The 17,112-nt window shown below is 37.9% G+C and overlaps 2 protein-coding genes across 2 annotated transcripts; both read right to left on the bottom strand.

Moving 5' to 3' along the window:
- Positions 1 to 1,800: 1,800 nt before the first annotated feature.
- On the bottom strand, positions 1,801 to 6,412 carry LOC131299086 (vacuolar protein sorting-associated protein 20 homolog 2-like). Its single transcript, XM_058324647.1, has 6 exons — positions 5,877 to 6,412; positions 4,906 to 5,058; positions 4,617 to 4,769; positions 2,950 to 3,033; positions 2,231 to 2,396; positions 1,801 to 2,116 (listed from the first exon to the last, which is right to left on the bottom strand). The coding sequence occupies exons 1-6, from the start codon at positions 5,976 to 5,978 to the stop codon at positions 2,091 to 2,093; spliced, it is 684 nt and encodes a 227-aa protein (XP_058180630.1). The 5' UTR covers positions 5,979 to 6,412; the 3' UTR covers positions 1,801 to 2,090.
- A 737-nt stretch (positions 6,413 to 7,149) lies between these two features.
- Positions 7,150 to 12,519, bottom strand: LOC131299079 (probable serine/threonine-protein kinase PIX13). The gene is made up of 6 exons (XM_058324638.1): positions 12,264 to 12,519; positions 11,120 to 11,448; positions 9,393 to 9,528; positions 9,162 to 9,304; positions 8,116 to 8,239; positions 7,150 to 7,884 (listed from the first exon to the last, which is right to left on the bottom strand). Exons 1-6 carry the CDS (start codon positions 12,343 to 12,345, stop codon positions 7,496 to 7,498), a joined length of 1,203 nt encoding a protein of 400 aa, XP_058180621.1. The 5' UTR covers positions 12,346 to 12,519; the 3' UTR covers positions 7,150 to 7,495.
- Between the last annotated feature and the right edge of the window lie 4,593 nt (positions 12,520 to 17,112).

Below are 17,112 nucleotides of genomic sequence, written 5' to 3'. Positions count from 1 at the left end.
GCACACATTGAACAATTCGGATCATAAAAATTTGATCTGGAACTATGAGATTGAGATTTGGAGGTGTTTTTTTAGATTTTTTTTGGGTGTCCCTTGAACCGTCCTGATATATATATATATACACACACACACACAGAGTCCGGATCCAATGAGGGATCCCGCACGGTGCTACCGTGTGGGACTTCCCTTTCCCGATCGAATTGCGACGATTCGAACCGCTTAAAATAATCAGAACATTGTAAAAAACTGTTTGGATCAAGCCCTTCCCGATCATTTTTTTTGTTGATTTCTCGCGGGTACCCTTAAAATCATGTTCTGCACATTTTGAGCGACTCGGATCGTCGCAATTCAATCGGAAAAGGAGAGTCCTGCACCATAAGGCCATAAGGGATCCCTTATGGAATCCAGACTGTATATATATATATATATAGACGGTTCAAAGGACACCTAAAAAAACACCCCAAATTTCAATCTCATAGTTTCCGATCAAATTTTTATGATTCGAACCGTTCAATGCGTGCAGAATGTGATTTTAAGGGTGCCTGCGAGAAATTAGCAAAAAAAATGTCCGGGAAAGACTTGATTTGAGCAGTTTTTATTTGAACCGTTCAATAAAAAATTGTTCAGAACTATTCGGATCAAGCCCTTCCCGGTCCTTTTTTTCGGATTTCTCATGGGTACCCTTAAAATCACGTTCTGATCACATTGAGCGGCTTGGATCATAAAAATTTGATCGAAAACTATGAGGTGTTTTTTTAAGTGTCCCCGGAACCGCCCCATATATATATATAATATTGTAGGACTTGAAGAAGGTGGGTGAGGCTATGGGCCATCACGGGGGTGGTGTGAGATTTCACCCAAAAAGTTCCACATTAGTAAACCATCACGGCGGTGGTGTGAGATTTCACCCAAAAAGTTCCAGGGTTAGACTAAGGGTTAGCAGATTAGTTGGGTCGAGTCGTTACTGTTGGTATCAAAGCACAATCTTGGCCTACATGGTGGGGGCCACCTCTAGAATCTGGTACGAGCACACTGATTGTGCTATACATAATTAAGTGTCACACTATTACCCCCCAAGGTAAGGTTGCTAGGCCAATGCAACGAGGACATTGCATCATAATATGGAGAGATTGTAAGATCCCACCCAAAAAGTCCCACATCGGTGGTTAATAATCAGCTAGTAAAGTAGAGTAATTTCTGAACACCTTATCACAAAATTCTAGAGCCGCCACTGTTTGGCTCAATATTTATCTTTCGGTAAAGATCACCAACATTCTTATAAATTAGTAGAAAACTGAGAAATGGATAGAGTAACTTTGGAAAAATGAAAAATGATGGGGAAAAGAAATATACTAGTACGATTTATTCGGCCTTTTCACATTAACCGTCACGAGCAGTCCAAGGAACACATATGAGCAATGCAAGGAACACATACATCCGTACACATGCATAAAATGATGTCTTTCGAACCTTTCGATGCGCTTGAATCCACTATACATTCATGAGACAACTATAGAATGGTTGAAAAAAGTAGGAGCCTAGTTTTGCTTTACAAAACGCCATGATTTATCGTTTTCACCGTATGTGATTATGTATTCTGTCTGTGAGCGATTTCTATTTGGAACAGGTCTGTGAGCAATTTCTATATGGATCAGATATATAACCAGAGGCTGAATAGGTCTACGGTAGACATCGAAAGCATTTTGTTTGAGGCTTCAAGAAAAACTGATGAAAGGTTTCCCATTCTCATCACTCTCACATAGCCAATATCCATCATCCCAATTGAGAGCCGCAATAAACTTAAGGCAAATCAAACAACAATTCATATTCCTCGGTATTCCAAGAATTCCAAACTGGTCCAACATTTTTGTAAGAAAACACTATACACGGTTCTTGTCCAACAAAACAGCAGAATACGAGTAGAATATCATACAGAAAAATAATTTATGTCCAAAGCAAATGCAGACTAAAGTACAAGCGAAAATCCAGGCTGCCACACGAAGGGCCCTCCAGGATTTGTCCGTCACAATGTTTGTATCTCGAAAGCATCCAATCGAAAGCAGTATCAGGACAAGATGTTTTCTTCCCATTTAAGCAGGCAAAGGTTCCTCCATAACTGTTGCAAAATGAGAAAAAGAGAAGATATACATATAGCATAAGTGTCAGTTCAACACAGAGAGAGAGAGAGAGAGAGAGAGAGAGAGAGAGAGAGAGAGAGAGAGAGAGAGACCTTTTTTTCTTGCGGATACACCAGCTGAAGCATCTTGAGCATCATCAACCACCACCTCCAGAGCAACTGGCGCTTTTGTTGGTACATCAGGAAGGTCCAACTTTTCGTCATCCTCCTCGACAGATGGCACCCTAGCAGGAACTTCAGGCATATCTTGAAGAGTGATCTAGCAATATAAATTGGAGGTAACTCTGTTAGATGAGAAAATCTACAGCAGAAAAAAAAGGGCACCACTCATATGTTTGATGGAAACAAGAGATTAAGGTCCAAAGAATTATACCTTACTTATTGAAAGTAATTAACTAATAGACTAAAACCTATAATTTTAACATCTGAAGCAGCTAATTCATCAGCTATGATATCAATCAGAATAATGGCACTACGAAATAACAACTGCAGCAGCAGAAGAGAAAGAAGAAGAAGAAAGCAAGACGACCCATACACGATCATCTTTCCAGTAGCAGTATTAAGAGAAAAAGATGTTAACATGTCAACTACTCATTCACAAGAGTAGCAGGATCACGGAAACGAGAGCTCTCTACTGAGTTTAGTAGAAATTGAAGCACCCTTTATAGTTTGATTATTGGTCGTGCCCACTCAAGTTACTCAACTGAACAAACCCATATATACATGAATCTAGTCAGCTGTTCGTTTTGTGACTGATATAGTATAACCCTAGAAGGTTCAAACCAATTGTTTGAATAGCATATGCACCGTACCTGAGATTCAAGATTGTCAAATTCTGCTAATATTTCCTCTTCATCTTCTGCAGATAGTTTCTCGCCCAAAATTTCATTAATTTCCTTCAAAACCATACAAGGTATATGCATAAAGGAGGAGTAAGTTAGATAACAAAAACAATGCAACTGTGAAAACTCAAGGAAAAGAAAGGACAAAACAAATCACCATACCAGAAACACTAGAAGTGACTAGGAAAGAAGTGGCGGCAATATAATTACCCTAACGTAGAAGCATAAGTCATTTATTCCTACGGATGTTCTTTATAGACAACGGAAGTATAAAAGATACGAAACACCAATTACACCGGACCAACTAATGTCATGAACTGGATTGTAACATCATCTAATGGCATGAATTGGATTGTAACGTGCCGGTAAACCATCTGTCTAGATCTCATATGCTATGGACGTTTGCTTTTGCTTTCTTCCTTTTCGTCATTTCTTTAAATTTTAAAGTATGTCAGATACTAGGCAGCCTTTATAAGAAAGCATTTATGCACTCATCAACTTACCTAACCATAAAAGAAACAAACTTCTAAAGTAATGTTATCTACAAAATACTCTAGCAAAGTTTTCACCCAGAATAATGGAGACAAAGAATCCTTAGAACAACTAAATAAACAAAAAGTTCTACCAAGTGCTATGCTCCTTGAATGAACTAACCTTGGCCATGTTGGGTTCGCAAAGCCTCATTAGCACTGGGCTCAAAGCCCAATCATTCGCACATCCAACCACGCTGTGACTTGGTTGTGGATTGCAGGGGTAGCTCTACCTTACCGGATTACGGGGTCGAGGTTCGTAATTATGAGGCCGGATATAAAGGCAGATAACATGGATGGGGGGAAGGGGTGTTGCTATATCAGACCACTGGCAGATATACAATCCGGTTATCCAGGATATATTATATCCACCTTCTATATCTAGTGGCAACCATGGGATAAAAGTGGTTTGAATACGCTACATGAGTTGATAGTATTCTCTATCTCCCACTAACAAATGGTCTTTAGTTGGTCTTTGACCGAACCCTTGACACTAACCCTCGGTACGGACAATGCCTGGACTATAAGGAGAGGGCTTAGTATCTCTTAGTAACTCAATCTACCCGCCCATTCATTCTCACTACTGGCATTCGCGGGGTCTGGGAAAAGGCTCATCTTATGGTGTAGGTCGCCGGAGCATTGGTCAAGAGAGAGAAAGAAGAGAAAGTATAGATTGAGAAAGTAACATTAGCTACACCAGACCAGACACACCTTTTTTTTTCCTATATTTTGACTGACCGATCCGGTCACCCCTCAACCAACTAAGACATTTCTGAGCAGTTCCCCTATGAGAACAAATTGGTGCTGTATCATAGCTGTCATTGTAGCTTCATCATCTGGAAATCTAGTGAAACCTGACGTGAGCCTTCTTGCCGAACCAATTAAATCTGTGCCAGCGTGTTATAGTTTCTTGATTATTCTTCATGCTATGGTGTGCTTGGTTTATTGCCCAACAAGCCACTCATTAGAGGTGGATTACTAAAGCTTAGTCCACTTTTGGGTGCGTCTAAAACATTAGAATTGTGAAATTTAACACAAATTGAGCAGGAACATACTATGCCATGGAATGAAAGATAACGGAAAAATATAAAGGAGAGTCATGCTCACATCTTGATATGCTTTTGCTTCGGCAGTATCATCCATCAATTTCTGGACATCGTCCAAGTTGATCTCGCTTTGGATTTTCTTCATTGCCTCATTACCTGATTTCAAACTCTCAAACACAGCCCTTTGCTTGCTTGCCAGTTCAATATCTGCCAACTAAATTAATTTTTTTCTTAGCATTTACAAAATGCAAATAAGTATAAAAAAAAAAAGCCAGCATCAAGTTGATATCGAGACAAAACTGAGAAGATCAAGAAAGGAAAGGCTCGAACAAATAAAACAAATTGCTTACTTGCTGCTCAACATTAATTAGCCAGGCATCGACTTGTTTTAATAATTCTTCTTGCACCTTCTTCTTCCTCAATGCTAACAAGGCCCTTTCTTTCTTCTTTTCACGAAGCAAGTCCTTTGCAGCTTGCTTTTCAGCTTCAATGACGGCATCGAGCTGAAAGAAGAAGAGGACAGGGTGAGTAACATGTCAAATCAAATCATAGGCTGCAACAAGATCACTGACTACGCCAGTCCTAACCATCAACCGCTATTCTATCCCATTATCCATTGGACTGGCCCTGAAAAATCGAGTTCAAGTCCTCTGTACCATATTCCTATGTACCTCTATTCCCTTACATTTCCAACTATTGGATCAAGTCGGAATATTTTTATCCCTTAAAGTTTATTCTACCAATGCAAAGATCCAATCTTAACTTAACAGACGGGGGTATGCGGCGTACACCCCCTTTTTACATGATCCAACAGCTAAAAACACACCGGAACATGGGTACACCGGATTTTTGGTACAGAGGATTTGATGGGTGAATAATCCCCTTTTTTGCCGGATTATCACTGATATGATCATAAAAAGCTATTTTTTCAGGAAGTTTAGGCTAAGCTTCAGATAAACTTTGATTTTCTGCCCCATAAAAAAATAATTTCGAAATATCCATTAACATAGCAACTGCCCATCAATTAAATTATCCAATCCTAATGTGACACAACCAAACACTTCTTAATTCTTTCAAATTGTCGGACCACTTTTCCACCATATCTCCTAAAACCAATTGCTTTTAATTGCAATCAAGTTTTTATGGCATTCCACGTCGTACTCGCAAGCCTGTTTTAGAGCGGTCGCAAGTAGTGGCATTGTGCAACCAAATCCATGGGGCACTTGGGCCCAACACAAATCATAACAAGTTGAGATCTTCAATCAATTTACGCAAAAACTGAGAAATTCCAACACCAAAAAGCGAAAAGAAAAAACGTTACCTGTCGCTGATAATCGGCAAGCTTACGTCTTTGGGTCTTGAGAGAGAGGATTGCTTTGTCAACCTCAGTCACCTTGGGTTTCTTCACGAAAATGTTCCCCATGCGTATTGTTCGATCGCTCGACGATTGTTGTATGATACAAATTCGAATCGATATTTGAAACCCTAGTATAATTGAACAATGGAGAGTGCAGGGCCGGCCCTGGGCAGAAGCCTTAGAAAGGCACCGCTTCAGGCCCCCTCTAAAAGTATTAGGTTTAAGGTATCTCAATTATCCCCAGAAACAACGACCTGAAGGAGAGAGAGATGACAAGAGAGAGACAGAGACGACAAACGAGAGAGAGAGGGGGTGGGGGGCGGGAACGATCGTCGCCGGAGCAGCAGGGCTCCTGTTGGATTTGGATTGAATTTTGGTGTAGTTGCGATTTCTTAACGACGAAACAATTCCGTCAAACAAAAAATGGTTCAGCCGGTTATGGCATGTACGAGCATCGGTTAGATATTAGATACCGTTTTGGATTTTATGCTTTCAGTATTATTTACCCATCATCAACCATGGTGTACTCATTTATTAACTATAAATGAAATTAAAAGTCGTCCGATATTTTTCGGTATCGTTTGGTATTCGACCGATATCATCTGATATTGACCGGTAGTAGAAGAAGAAAATAAACTTCGTCTGAAATTAAAGGGGTATGATAGCGGATTTGGTCGATACCTATAAGTACATGCATACAAAGATTCAAAATATTGGTAGTGTAATTTAGAAGTAATGAATACACCATTATCAAAATAAATTAAACAAATTCTCGGCAAATTGTGTAGATATCAATTCGTTCGTTTATTTGCGGAAAAAGCTCTATATTGTTTTTGGTTAAAACACATTTATTTTTTAAGTTCTAAATTTGTGGACGGAGCAATCTTTTTAGAACGAAATAATATTTTAAGGATAATATGCACTTATATATAGAATTAACCGTTAACTTCAAAAAATAACAGTTGAAAAGAGGGGGTGGGGAGCCCGAGGAGAAAGAGGCAACCTTCTACTGCTCCCTCTGTCCCATAGTATTGGTGCATCACGAAAATACGTGTAGTTTTTTAACCCAAAAATAAAGTATTTTGTATAGAATTGATTTCATTAACTTGGTGTCAATAAATAAAAAATTATGCACGAAAAATAATTTATTTTCATCCGAAAATTGCGCTTCTTTTCACAGTGAAGCAACAATATACACTGATGGAGTATTTGTTTCCCTTCAAAATTAGCCCCTATATACAGAACTCAAGACAGTGAAATGAATAGAAATTATAAATTTTGTTTACATTCTCTTTCTTAAATTCTAAACCCTAAATTTCCCAAATCCAGACAATAGCTAGTACTCACATTTCCAACTCTTTCCAGAGAAACCTAATCAAAAGCATTACTTCCTCCTATACAACAATCGTACAATGTAATAAATTCAAATGGTAACTGTCAACACGCACAAAAAAAAAAAAAAAAAAATTTGCTGAAAACAATTATATTAAAAATACCAAAATATGAATTGTGGTACACAACTTGAGTGATCACACACTTAGTTGATCCAATTCATCAACTTATCTCTCTCAGTTGGATTATTGCTAATATCGATGATGACTTGGTTGGTATCCATGTCGATGAGAGGAAGAATCCGTAGAGTTGATTCTGGGTACTTTCGTTTTAATCTTCAAAGCGTCAATCTGTTCCAAGACCTCCAGAACCTCTCTCATATGGGGTCGGTTTCTAGGTTCCGCTTCAAGGCATTTGAGAGTAAGTTGAGCAGCTTGTAATGCTGCTTTTGAAGTATATTGTCCTTCTATCCGTGGATCCATAATTGGTTTCAACTTCCTTTTGGAGAGTTGGGGCTTCGCCCAATCAATCAAATTTTGCTGCCCAGTGGGCCGTTTGTTATCACATGCTCTTAAACCGGTCAATATCTCTAGAAGCACGACACCAAATCCGTATACATCGCTTTTTACGTATAAATGACCTGTTGAAAATTGTCCACAAAAAATTGAACTAGTTCATTTTACTAAACAGGCTGCATCTTTCTTTCATATCAATGAAAAAAGTTATATAAGCAGAGATAAAGAGTTCTCATACAATCTCATTTAAGATTGAGTATTGTACTTCAATTATCTAAACATTGTAATAGAAGGATTCATTTATTGGTTGACGTTATCCGAATTGCAATGTAATATAGATTGGAAATATTATTCACCTGTTGCAATATATTCTGGAGCAGCATAGCCGTATGTGCCCATAATCCGCGTCGACACATGTGAGTTTTCACCTGAAGGGCCTAACTTTGCTAGGCCAAAATCAGAGATTTTCGCATTGTAGTACTGTAAAGAACAAATACCAAATAACAATAGCTTTCAGTAAAATAGATAATGAAAAGGAAAATCTAAGGAGGACGTACACGAACACAAGACACGGACATGTGATTCTTCCAAAAGCTAGGACACGGATATGGTGGGTATACGTTGTATTAAGCAATAAATAATATTCATGTTTGTATATGCATATGAAATTTTGTTTTCTTTATTCATATATTCAAAAGTTGTTCTGTTCTCAAAATTGAGAAGGCAGATGAAGAAGCGAGAAATAGGGTTAGGAAGAGGAGAAAGATGAGGAGGTCGATAGAAATAGAACATAGGAAAAAAAGAAGAAATGAAACAAAAAATAGAGAGTATTAGTTTCAAACTATTGAATCTTAGTGTAATCTTGTTCAGATTTGAAATATCGCGGCTTAAACCCCGTCTAAAGTTTTAAAATTGCATTATTACCCAAAACGTGTCTGGTGCGTGTCCCGTGCGCGTTGGGTGCATGTCCCGTGCGCATTGGGTGCATGTCTTGTGCATGTCAATTGCGTATCCAAACCTTGTCCAACACACACAAAAATAAACAATGAAATTCTCTGATACGATACGTGCCCAAGCGTGTTCGTGTCCCAGACATGTAAGACACAGATACGAGAAGCCCGGAGAGGTGTACGTGCTTCTTAGGTGTTCAGTGTGCACCTAACCGCGATATTGGTACACTTTGTATCTTTAAATGTTATTAGTAATCTGAAAATATGAAATGGGGATCTCACCATCATTGGTTTTAGAAACAAAGGTGATTAAGAAAACAAAAATAACATCAATGCCATTGTTCACAAACCATTTCTCATTCTAGTTCAACATCTACTGAGATTGACATCTATCAGAAGTGTAAAAACATAACTTCACTTTATCTAAGGTTACATGACCATGTAAATCTCACCCCATCAAGCAGAATATTGGAGGCTTTGAAGTCCCTGTAAATAATTTGCTTCTCAGAAGAGTGCAAGAAAGCAAGGCCCCGGGCTGCAGCAACGGCTATTTTGAGCCGCAAGTCCCAAGAAAGTGGTTCCATGGAAGAATTCCCTGCACCACCCAAAAAACAATTTTATAAATCACAATAACTGCGGAGTAGATAGAAATTTTCTTCTCTTGCCTCCTCTAAAGTTCTTACGTCTGAATAGATGGTTTTCCAAGCTTCCCTTCTGCATAAACTCGTATACAAGTAACAGCTCTTGGTCCTCCCAACAATACCCCAACAGCTTAACCAAGTTAGGATGCGAAAGTCTTCCCAAAAAATTCACTTCTGACTGCATGTCGTTTCAAGGTGAAAAAAATAAGAACCTTAGTTTTTTTGATATTTCTGGCACATGTAGCAACTTCTTGAATGAATTTGCATAAATCGATTACAAACTTGACCTACTCCATGATTGGTTAACTGGAAAATGCATTATGACAACTTCATATGCAGTTATATTCCGAACACTTCCAAGACAATGAAGTACTTCTTTAGAATGTAAATTTAGAAAATATCCATGGATGTACCAGTATGTCCATTAACCATAGAACATAGTATATTGCCTTAATATGCCTTGAGTACACAAATATATTATCTGGGCCAACCCCACCAGAGCTTTGGAGTATGGTTTTACCGGCAAGCCTCCCTTTTAGAAACTTGCGGTCGTAGAAACCGAGCAATTAACCAAAGGTAGTGTCTATTCCTTGGTGTCCTTGAAACAGAACATAAGTACGAATCTATAATTTACAATTCCTAGTATCTGTGAAGAACCTTATAAAATCGCATTTAGAGCGAAGTTTACGAAAAAGTAAGAGGTCAGCAAATCACAGCCAAAGATAACCAAAAGGCAATTATAAAGTTTGGTAACAAAGCTGCAGGGTAAACTACAGTGCAGGAATCAAATTCAAATGTTTAAGAAGAAATTCTATCTTTCAATGGAAATAGAAGGGAATTGCTTTACAATATTTTCCAATGAAACATGACCTGAAAATTTTCATTTTATTTTGTGTTGTCTTCTTCGTGTTGTGAACCTCAGGGTACGGGTACTGCTACCTACTCTACCCGAGCAAGAATGTTCCCATGAATTGAAACACAATGGTGAAGAGGTCAAGTAAGTTGCAGTTTTCACATATCTGTACTCCTGTCCATTGATTTGTTATCACCTATATATTGTAAATTTGCATCAAATATCAAGAAGCAAGATGAAGAATAATACCAAGCAAAAAATGGTGGAATAAATGAATTCCTCAAGACATTTAATCAAGCAGAGATCCCAAATTAGTAAGTGAACAAGGGGACAATTACCCAAGCAAACTTTCATCAACATGCATAAGCTGATAAGCACACGCGCTTGCGCACACTGATATCTGTAGCAACCTGATCAGCTTAGGTATGTTAAGCTATCTCATAATATTGTAAATTCCACCATGAGTCGGTCCATGACATTCTAGACAATTGTAGCCAAAGAACCGAAACAATCATGTTACCAAATGTCGTTACAGAATCCCCCTCACAAATTTCAGAAAAACACAACTAGTGCGCATGAACTAAGAAAAAAGGAAATCTGCGACAACTTCTATACGCTATTGCGCATCAGATTCACAAATTTCAGGAAAACACAACTAGGTGAAAAATACCAATTCAAAACGCCAATTGTCCTTATCAATGATAGGGACTATGCCCATCAACCCATTTTTAAGAACAGCCAACTTTGGACACTAAAAAGCATGTCTCTAACTTTCCACCTTGCTTTTGGTGTCATATTTGTTATCAGCTTGTCATTACTCTGCTACTGATCTTGATTATGAGGAATAAATGCTAACATGTGTCCTGCTGGCATTGAATTGAAACACCAAAAAAAAAAAAAAGAAGAATAACATTACCTGCCATTCCTGAAACCCTTGCACACTTTCAGAGTTCAATTTCTTGATGGCTACAGTCATTCCAGTGCCAAATTTGGTTGGTTCAAGCGTCTTCTCATCCACCCATCCCTTGAACACGGTCCCAAAACCACCAATGCCCAGCACTGAATTTGACTTGAAATTCTGCGTTGCAGTCTTCAAATCAGCAAAACTATACACCTTCAGATTAGCGGTGGCCAAAATTTCTCCATTGTTTGCATCATCACCCGTGCCTGCAGAAAACCGGCTTTGGCCGGCACTGCTGCTCGTCGCCGAAAACCCAACATCGTTGGTGTAACCACTAGATGTCCCTAATAAAATATGGAAATACAAGGCTCTATTAAACACGGGTTAGTCAAGAAAATAAGAAAAGAACAACAGCAAGAGAATGTTGATTTGTTTGTCAATCTACTTAAGGTAAGGATCAAAAGTAGCCCTTTTATTACTTTTAGTAATTGTAGAGCTGGACAGTTGGCATTCTGAATAATCGTAGACTTTGATAGAACCTACGTGCAAACTTTTGAAGAAAAGAGAAATAAAAGATTACCTCGAGCGAAAAATAAATATTGAACTAACTTTTCTATGTCTTGTCACAAGAGAAATAATCTCAAGGAAGAGATATACATGAAGATCCGAAGACCCAGAACAAGTGAATGGCAACAATATCAACTGTGGGTTTCAATTGAACTAAATCCCCAAGGGTTAGGCCAAATGGGTATGTGAAATCAACTTACCCCAAGAGGTCACAAGTTTAATCCACGAAAGCCAAACATTCCAAACCGGCCACCGAAGGTTTGCCCTAGAATTAATCGAGGTACGCACAAGCTGGCTTGAATATCCGGTTGTCAAAAAAAAAATTGAACTCAGGGTAAGCATTAAAATTTACCCTTGTGATGTAAAACCATAGAAATAGAGAGAACCCAATTGGTTATTTTGGTAGAACAGGCAGAATATTAACTCGATCAAGCAATTGAAAGCTAACCAAATCTCTTTCCCTATCCAGAGAAACAAGAACTGAAAAGCAGAAGACCAGAACAAGTAAAAATCTGAAAGATATAAATTCGGTTTGACCAAAAAAAATAAAACATTCTGAAAGATACGCAGATTTTTTTGGTGGGTTTCTCACCTGGAGTTGAAGGTCGAGTGGTGATGGGGATAGTATTACTGTTGCTCGGATCAGTAGATTTCCACCCAAAGCAATTGCCCATGTTAATCTCTGTATTCCTCTTCCTAATGCTACTTTCGCAATAACAATGTCAACATGTTCTTCATCATGTCTTTATGTGCATAGAGAGAGAGAGAGAGAGAGAGAGAGAAAGAGAGAGAGAGAGAGGTGGGGTTTGCTATCTATGGACGAGGATTATTGTCTGAATTACAATCATTCTTTGGATTAACTGTTCTTACTCCCGGTCTCCCTGATATGGGTTTACTGTTTTTTCTTGCTTTTCTGTTTCTATTTTTGCATACCGGAAAACAGCTTTCAACTTTTTCCCACGGTTAATTAGAGGATAGAAGCCGTTATTTTATGGACAAATTACTAAAATTATATATTGTCCCCTCGTGTTTGAGAAATTAGAAATTATCCTATGTTGGATAACAAATTATCCCTTGTCTATCTCGTGACGTAGTCGCTAGAAAATTCGACGAGATTTGTCTAACATTCTCTAAGATTCTAGTCACAATAAACCACACCATCATTTTGGTAGCTCATGAAAAACTGCAAAGGTGTGAAAATAGCCTTTTATAAGCTATTAAAAGACAGTCTCATTCATTGTAATTAGAATTTGATGATGTAGATAGATCCCATCAAATTTTCTAGTGGCTACATATAATGACTAATGAGGGAGTAATTTGTTTTACGAAATGGGATATTTTGTTATATTTCAAATGTGGGGGACAGTCTGTAATTTTTAGAAACCTTGGGGTGATTTTGACAGTTTAACCTCAGTTTATTGAAAGAGCTCCCATAAGTCAGCCAGTCAACGGCGGTACTCGGGGGCTATTCCTTTCTGTTGTAATCACCGGCCATTCTCATGGGGTCCGGCTAGGCCTGTCAATGGGCTAGCCTGTCAATGGGCCGGATCCGATAAGACTCAAATTCGATTTGGATCCGATAAGACTCGAATCCGATAGTGGTAATCCGGATCCGATCCGAAAATCCGAAAACTTTTTTTACTCCAAAAATTTTGGCAAAAAAAAATTTTCCGAAAAAATAAGTAAAAACAAAAATACAACTTCTTAAACATTTTTTTTTCAAAATTAAAAATTTACTGTTTTTTTAAAAAAAATTTAAAAAAATAAAGTTCGGATTCGGATTGATAACGGATTTAATCCGATCCGTATTTGAATTACCGGATTCGGATTATCGGATTGATATTATCGGATCCGGATCGGATTTTTCGGATCGGATTCGGTCCATTGACAAGCCTAGGTCCGGCCGATGGATCTTTATGATTTTAAATTCCCAAATTGACAACTCATAGGTTTTGATAACTCAACTTAATTTTGATAACTCAAGTTGTCCGGTCCAACTTACGAAAGCACCCGATTAGTCTCGCACATCGACTAATTTCTTACAATCAATTTCCTCGTTTATTAGTAGAGGAGCTATTTAAGGTCCGGAAAAAATTATGTATCAATTGGCCCACGAGAAATTCGTAGCATTTAAGAGATTTTGAAAGTAAGAACTAGTAATATGAAGCGAACTCCTAATCTCGAACTTGATCAAGAAGACAACCCAGTTCTGAAATTGGCAGCTTTAAAGAAGAAGTTATTTTTATACAAGATTTGGAAATGAAAAATAGGAAGTTGGAATTTAATTGATTAACAACCGTTTGGATGGAAAGATTTGGCTGAGGATAGTGACGATAATGATTTCGTGTTAAATTTGATCATTTTTGGTGAGTTCGACATGGAATGCATGCTAATAAAATATTGCGAGTCTCAGTTTTATCATATTTTAAATTTGATATTAAATTTTAATGTTACTGTCTTACTGGTGTCACACGACTTATCTCATTTAATTTGTGCAATGTGTAGGATTATCATATATATGGGGATGGTTCCCCACCATCCCTCAAATAAAATTTGACACAAATAGACGTGTTGATAATCGTAGGGATTTTATCGACTTAATCCTCTTGCTATTCACGACATATCTCTTATTATTGAATGATGGAAAAAATATATATATACATTCGTAATATAATCTTCTTTTCATTTGCATCTCAGAGCATCAAAAAAATTGACTATTTCTCTCCAAAAAGTATTTTCTTTAGCATTTAATTTGACTTCGGCATTTTTAATATCTTGACAAATCCTTAACCAAAAATAAAATTGCGAGGTAACGACTCCTTTTTTTCCCCTAAGAAAGCTTGTTTCAAGTACGCTCGATGAAATCTAAACTGTTGATAGTCTAAAAGGATAGCTTTGGACCGTACACTGCACCCTTGTAGTGCACCCTGCACAAAGGGACCTCCGGTCCGCGGCTAAAAACTAGTAGTAGCACACTAGCACTTACTTCAGGGTTAACGTGTGAACACTGAATACCATTACTCGGTTTCCATGACCAATTCCCATCAGGTTCTCTCTCTCACTTTTGGCTTTTTCTTCGAACATATTACTTTCTCACTTCAAAAAGTCCCAGGAAACCTCTTTCCCTCGGAGTTCCTTTTTCGGCAAGCATACGGCCGGAGGAAATTCAACAGAAAATCGCGGGAAAATGCGAGGAAAATTAGCTATTGACAATTCAATTACGGTCCTGTTTGTGTGGGGGAAAGAGGTAGAAGAAAGGTCAACCGAAAACAACCGCAGAGAATGGATTAATGGGAATAAAATCGTACAAATGCAGGGTTGTTATGTCCGTAAACCTAACAACAATGCTAGTGTCACGCACAAAACGCGGCTACGATGCAGTCTGTGTGGGCCCCTTGATGAACGCGAGTGTGCATGCATTTATAGGCGAGTGGTCGTAGAATTTTTCGAAACCTAAACTTGAACGCATTTTTAAAACTCGTTCTTTTGAGCTTTGGCTCGAGAAGCCTGTGTCGTTAAAATGACACACTGGATCCCTTGCAACCGACATTCTTAAACCCTCTTTGGGTTGTGCTCGAATCATGGATTACCGAGGGAAAGGAAAATGATGGAGAAACAAAAGAGTTATAGTGTAGCTCTTTCGGCTATTATCTCTTTTTACCTTTCCCTTTGTATTCTCCCTTCCTCCATGAATCCAGCGCAAATCCCTGATCCAAAAAATCAGGTACTGAAACGAATCGGGATGTAAAGAAACGGTAAAGAATTCTGGGCAAGGAAAGGCACAACAAAAGATGCTTCTTTTCAGATAGAAGAAGAAGGCATCAGTTTGAACACTAAGTTACAGTAGCAACTTTTTCTGAGGTATAAAAACCTTGTAGCAGCTACTTCAAGCAGTTAAATAAGTACATACTACATGCCTGAAGAAGAGATGCATGAGAGAGAGAGAGAGAGAGAGAGAGAGAGAGAGGAGAGGTGGGGTTTGCTATCTATGGACGAGGATTATTGTCTGAATTACAATCATTCTTTGGATTAACTGTTCTTACTCCCGGTCTCCCTGATATGGGTTTACTGTTTTTTCTTGCTTTTCTGTTTCTATTTTTGCATACCGGAAAACAGCTTTCAACTTTTTCCCACGGTTAATTAGAGGATAGGAGTATTTTATGGACAAATTACTAAAATTATATATTGTCCCCTTGTGTTTGAGAAATTAGAAATTATCCTATGTTGGATAACAAATTATCCCTTGTCTCTATCTCGGTGATGTAGTCGCTAGAAAATCATATGAGATTTGTCTGACATTCTCAGATTCTAGTCATAATAGACCACACCATCATTTTGGTAGCTCATAAGAAACTGCAGAGGTGTGAAAATAGCCTTTCATATGTTATTAAAAGGCAATCTTGTTCATTGTAATTAGAATTTGTTGATGTAGATAGATCCCATCAAATTTTCTAGTGGCTACATTATAATGACTAATGAGGGAGTAATTTGTTTTGTGACATGGGATATTTTGTTATATTTCAAATGCAAGGGACAGTCTGTAATTTTTAGAAACCTTGGGGTGACTTTGACAATCTAACCTCATTTTATTGAAAGAGCTCCCATAAGTCAGCCAGTCAACGACGGTTCTCGGGGGCTATTCCTTTCTGTTGTAATCACCGGCCATTCTCATGGGGTCCGGCCGATGGATCTTTATGAAACTAAATTTCGTAAATTGACAACCTTTAGGTTTTGATAACTCAAGTTGTCCGGTCCAACTTACGAGAGCACCCAATTAGTCTCGCACATCGACTAGTTTCTTACAATCAATTTCGCCGTTTATTAGCAAAAGACCTATTTAAGGTCCAGAAAAAATTATGTATCGATTGGCCCACAAGAAATTAGTAACATTTAAGAGGTTTTAAAATTAAGAACTAGTAGTATGAAGCGAACTCCTAATCTCGAACTTGATCAAGAAGACAACCCAGTTCCGAAATTCGCAGCTTCAAAGAAGTTATTTTTATACAAGATTTGGAAATGAAAAATAGGATAGTAACGATAATGATTTTGCGTTAAATTTGATCATTTTTTGTGAGTTCGAAGAGGAATGCAAGCTAATAATAAATACCGCGAGTCTCAGTTTTATCATATCTAACTTGATATTAAATTTTAGTGTTACTGGTGTCACATGATCACTTGTCTCATTTAATTTGGGCAAGGTGTAGGAGATATAAATAACTCATTGAATATATATGAAGCTGGTTCTCCTCGAACAAAAATTGACACAAATAGACATGTTGATATTCGTAGAGATTATATTGACGTAATCCCCTTGCTATTCATGACATATCTCTTATTGAATGAAAAAATAATAATCCGTAATCTACTTTTCATTTACATCTTTGAGCATCACAAAAATTGACTACTCCTATTTCTCTTGCAAAACTCTTTTCTTTGGCTTT

This window comes from Rhododendron vialii, chromosome 8a, assembly GCF_030253575.1.
Source record: "Rhododendron vialii isolate Sample 1 chromosome 8a, ASM3025357v1".
Lineage (NCBI taxonomy): Eukaryota > Viridiplantae > Streptophyta > Magnoliopsida > Ericales > Ericaceae > Rhododendron > Rhododendron vialii.
Note: the sequence above shows the minus strand (reverse complement) of the source record. Positions and strands in the feature narration are given on the sequence as shown.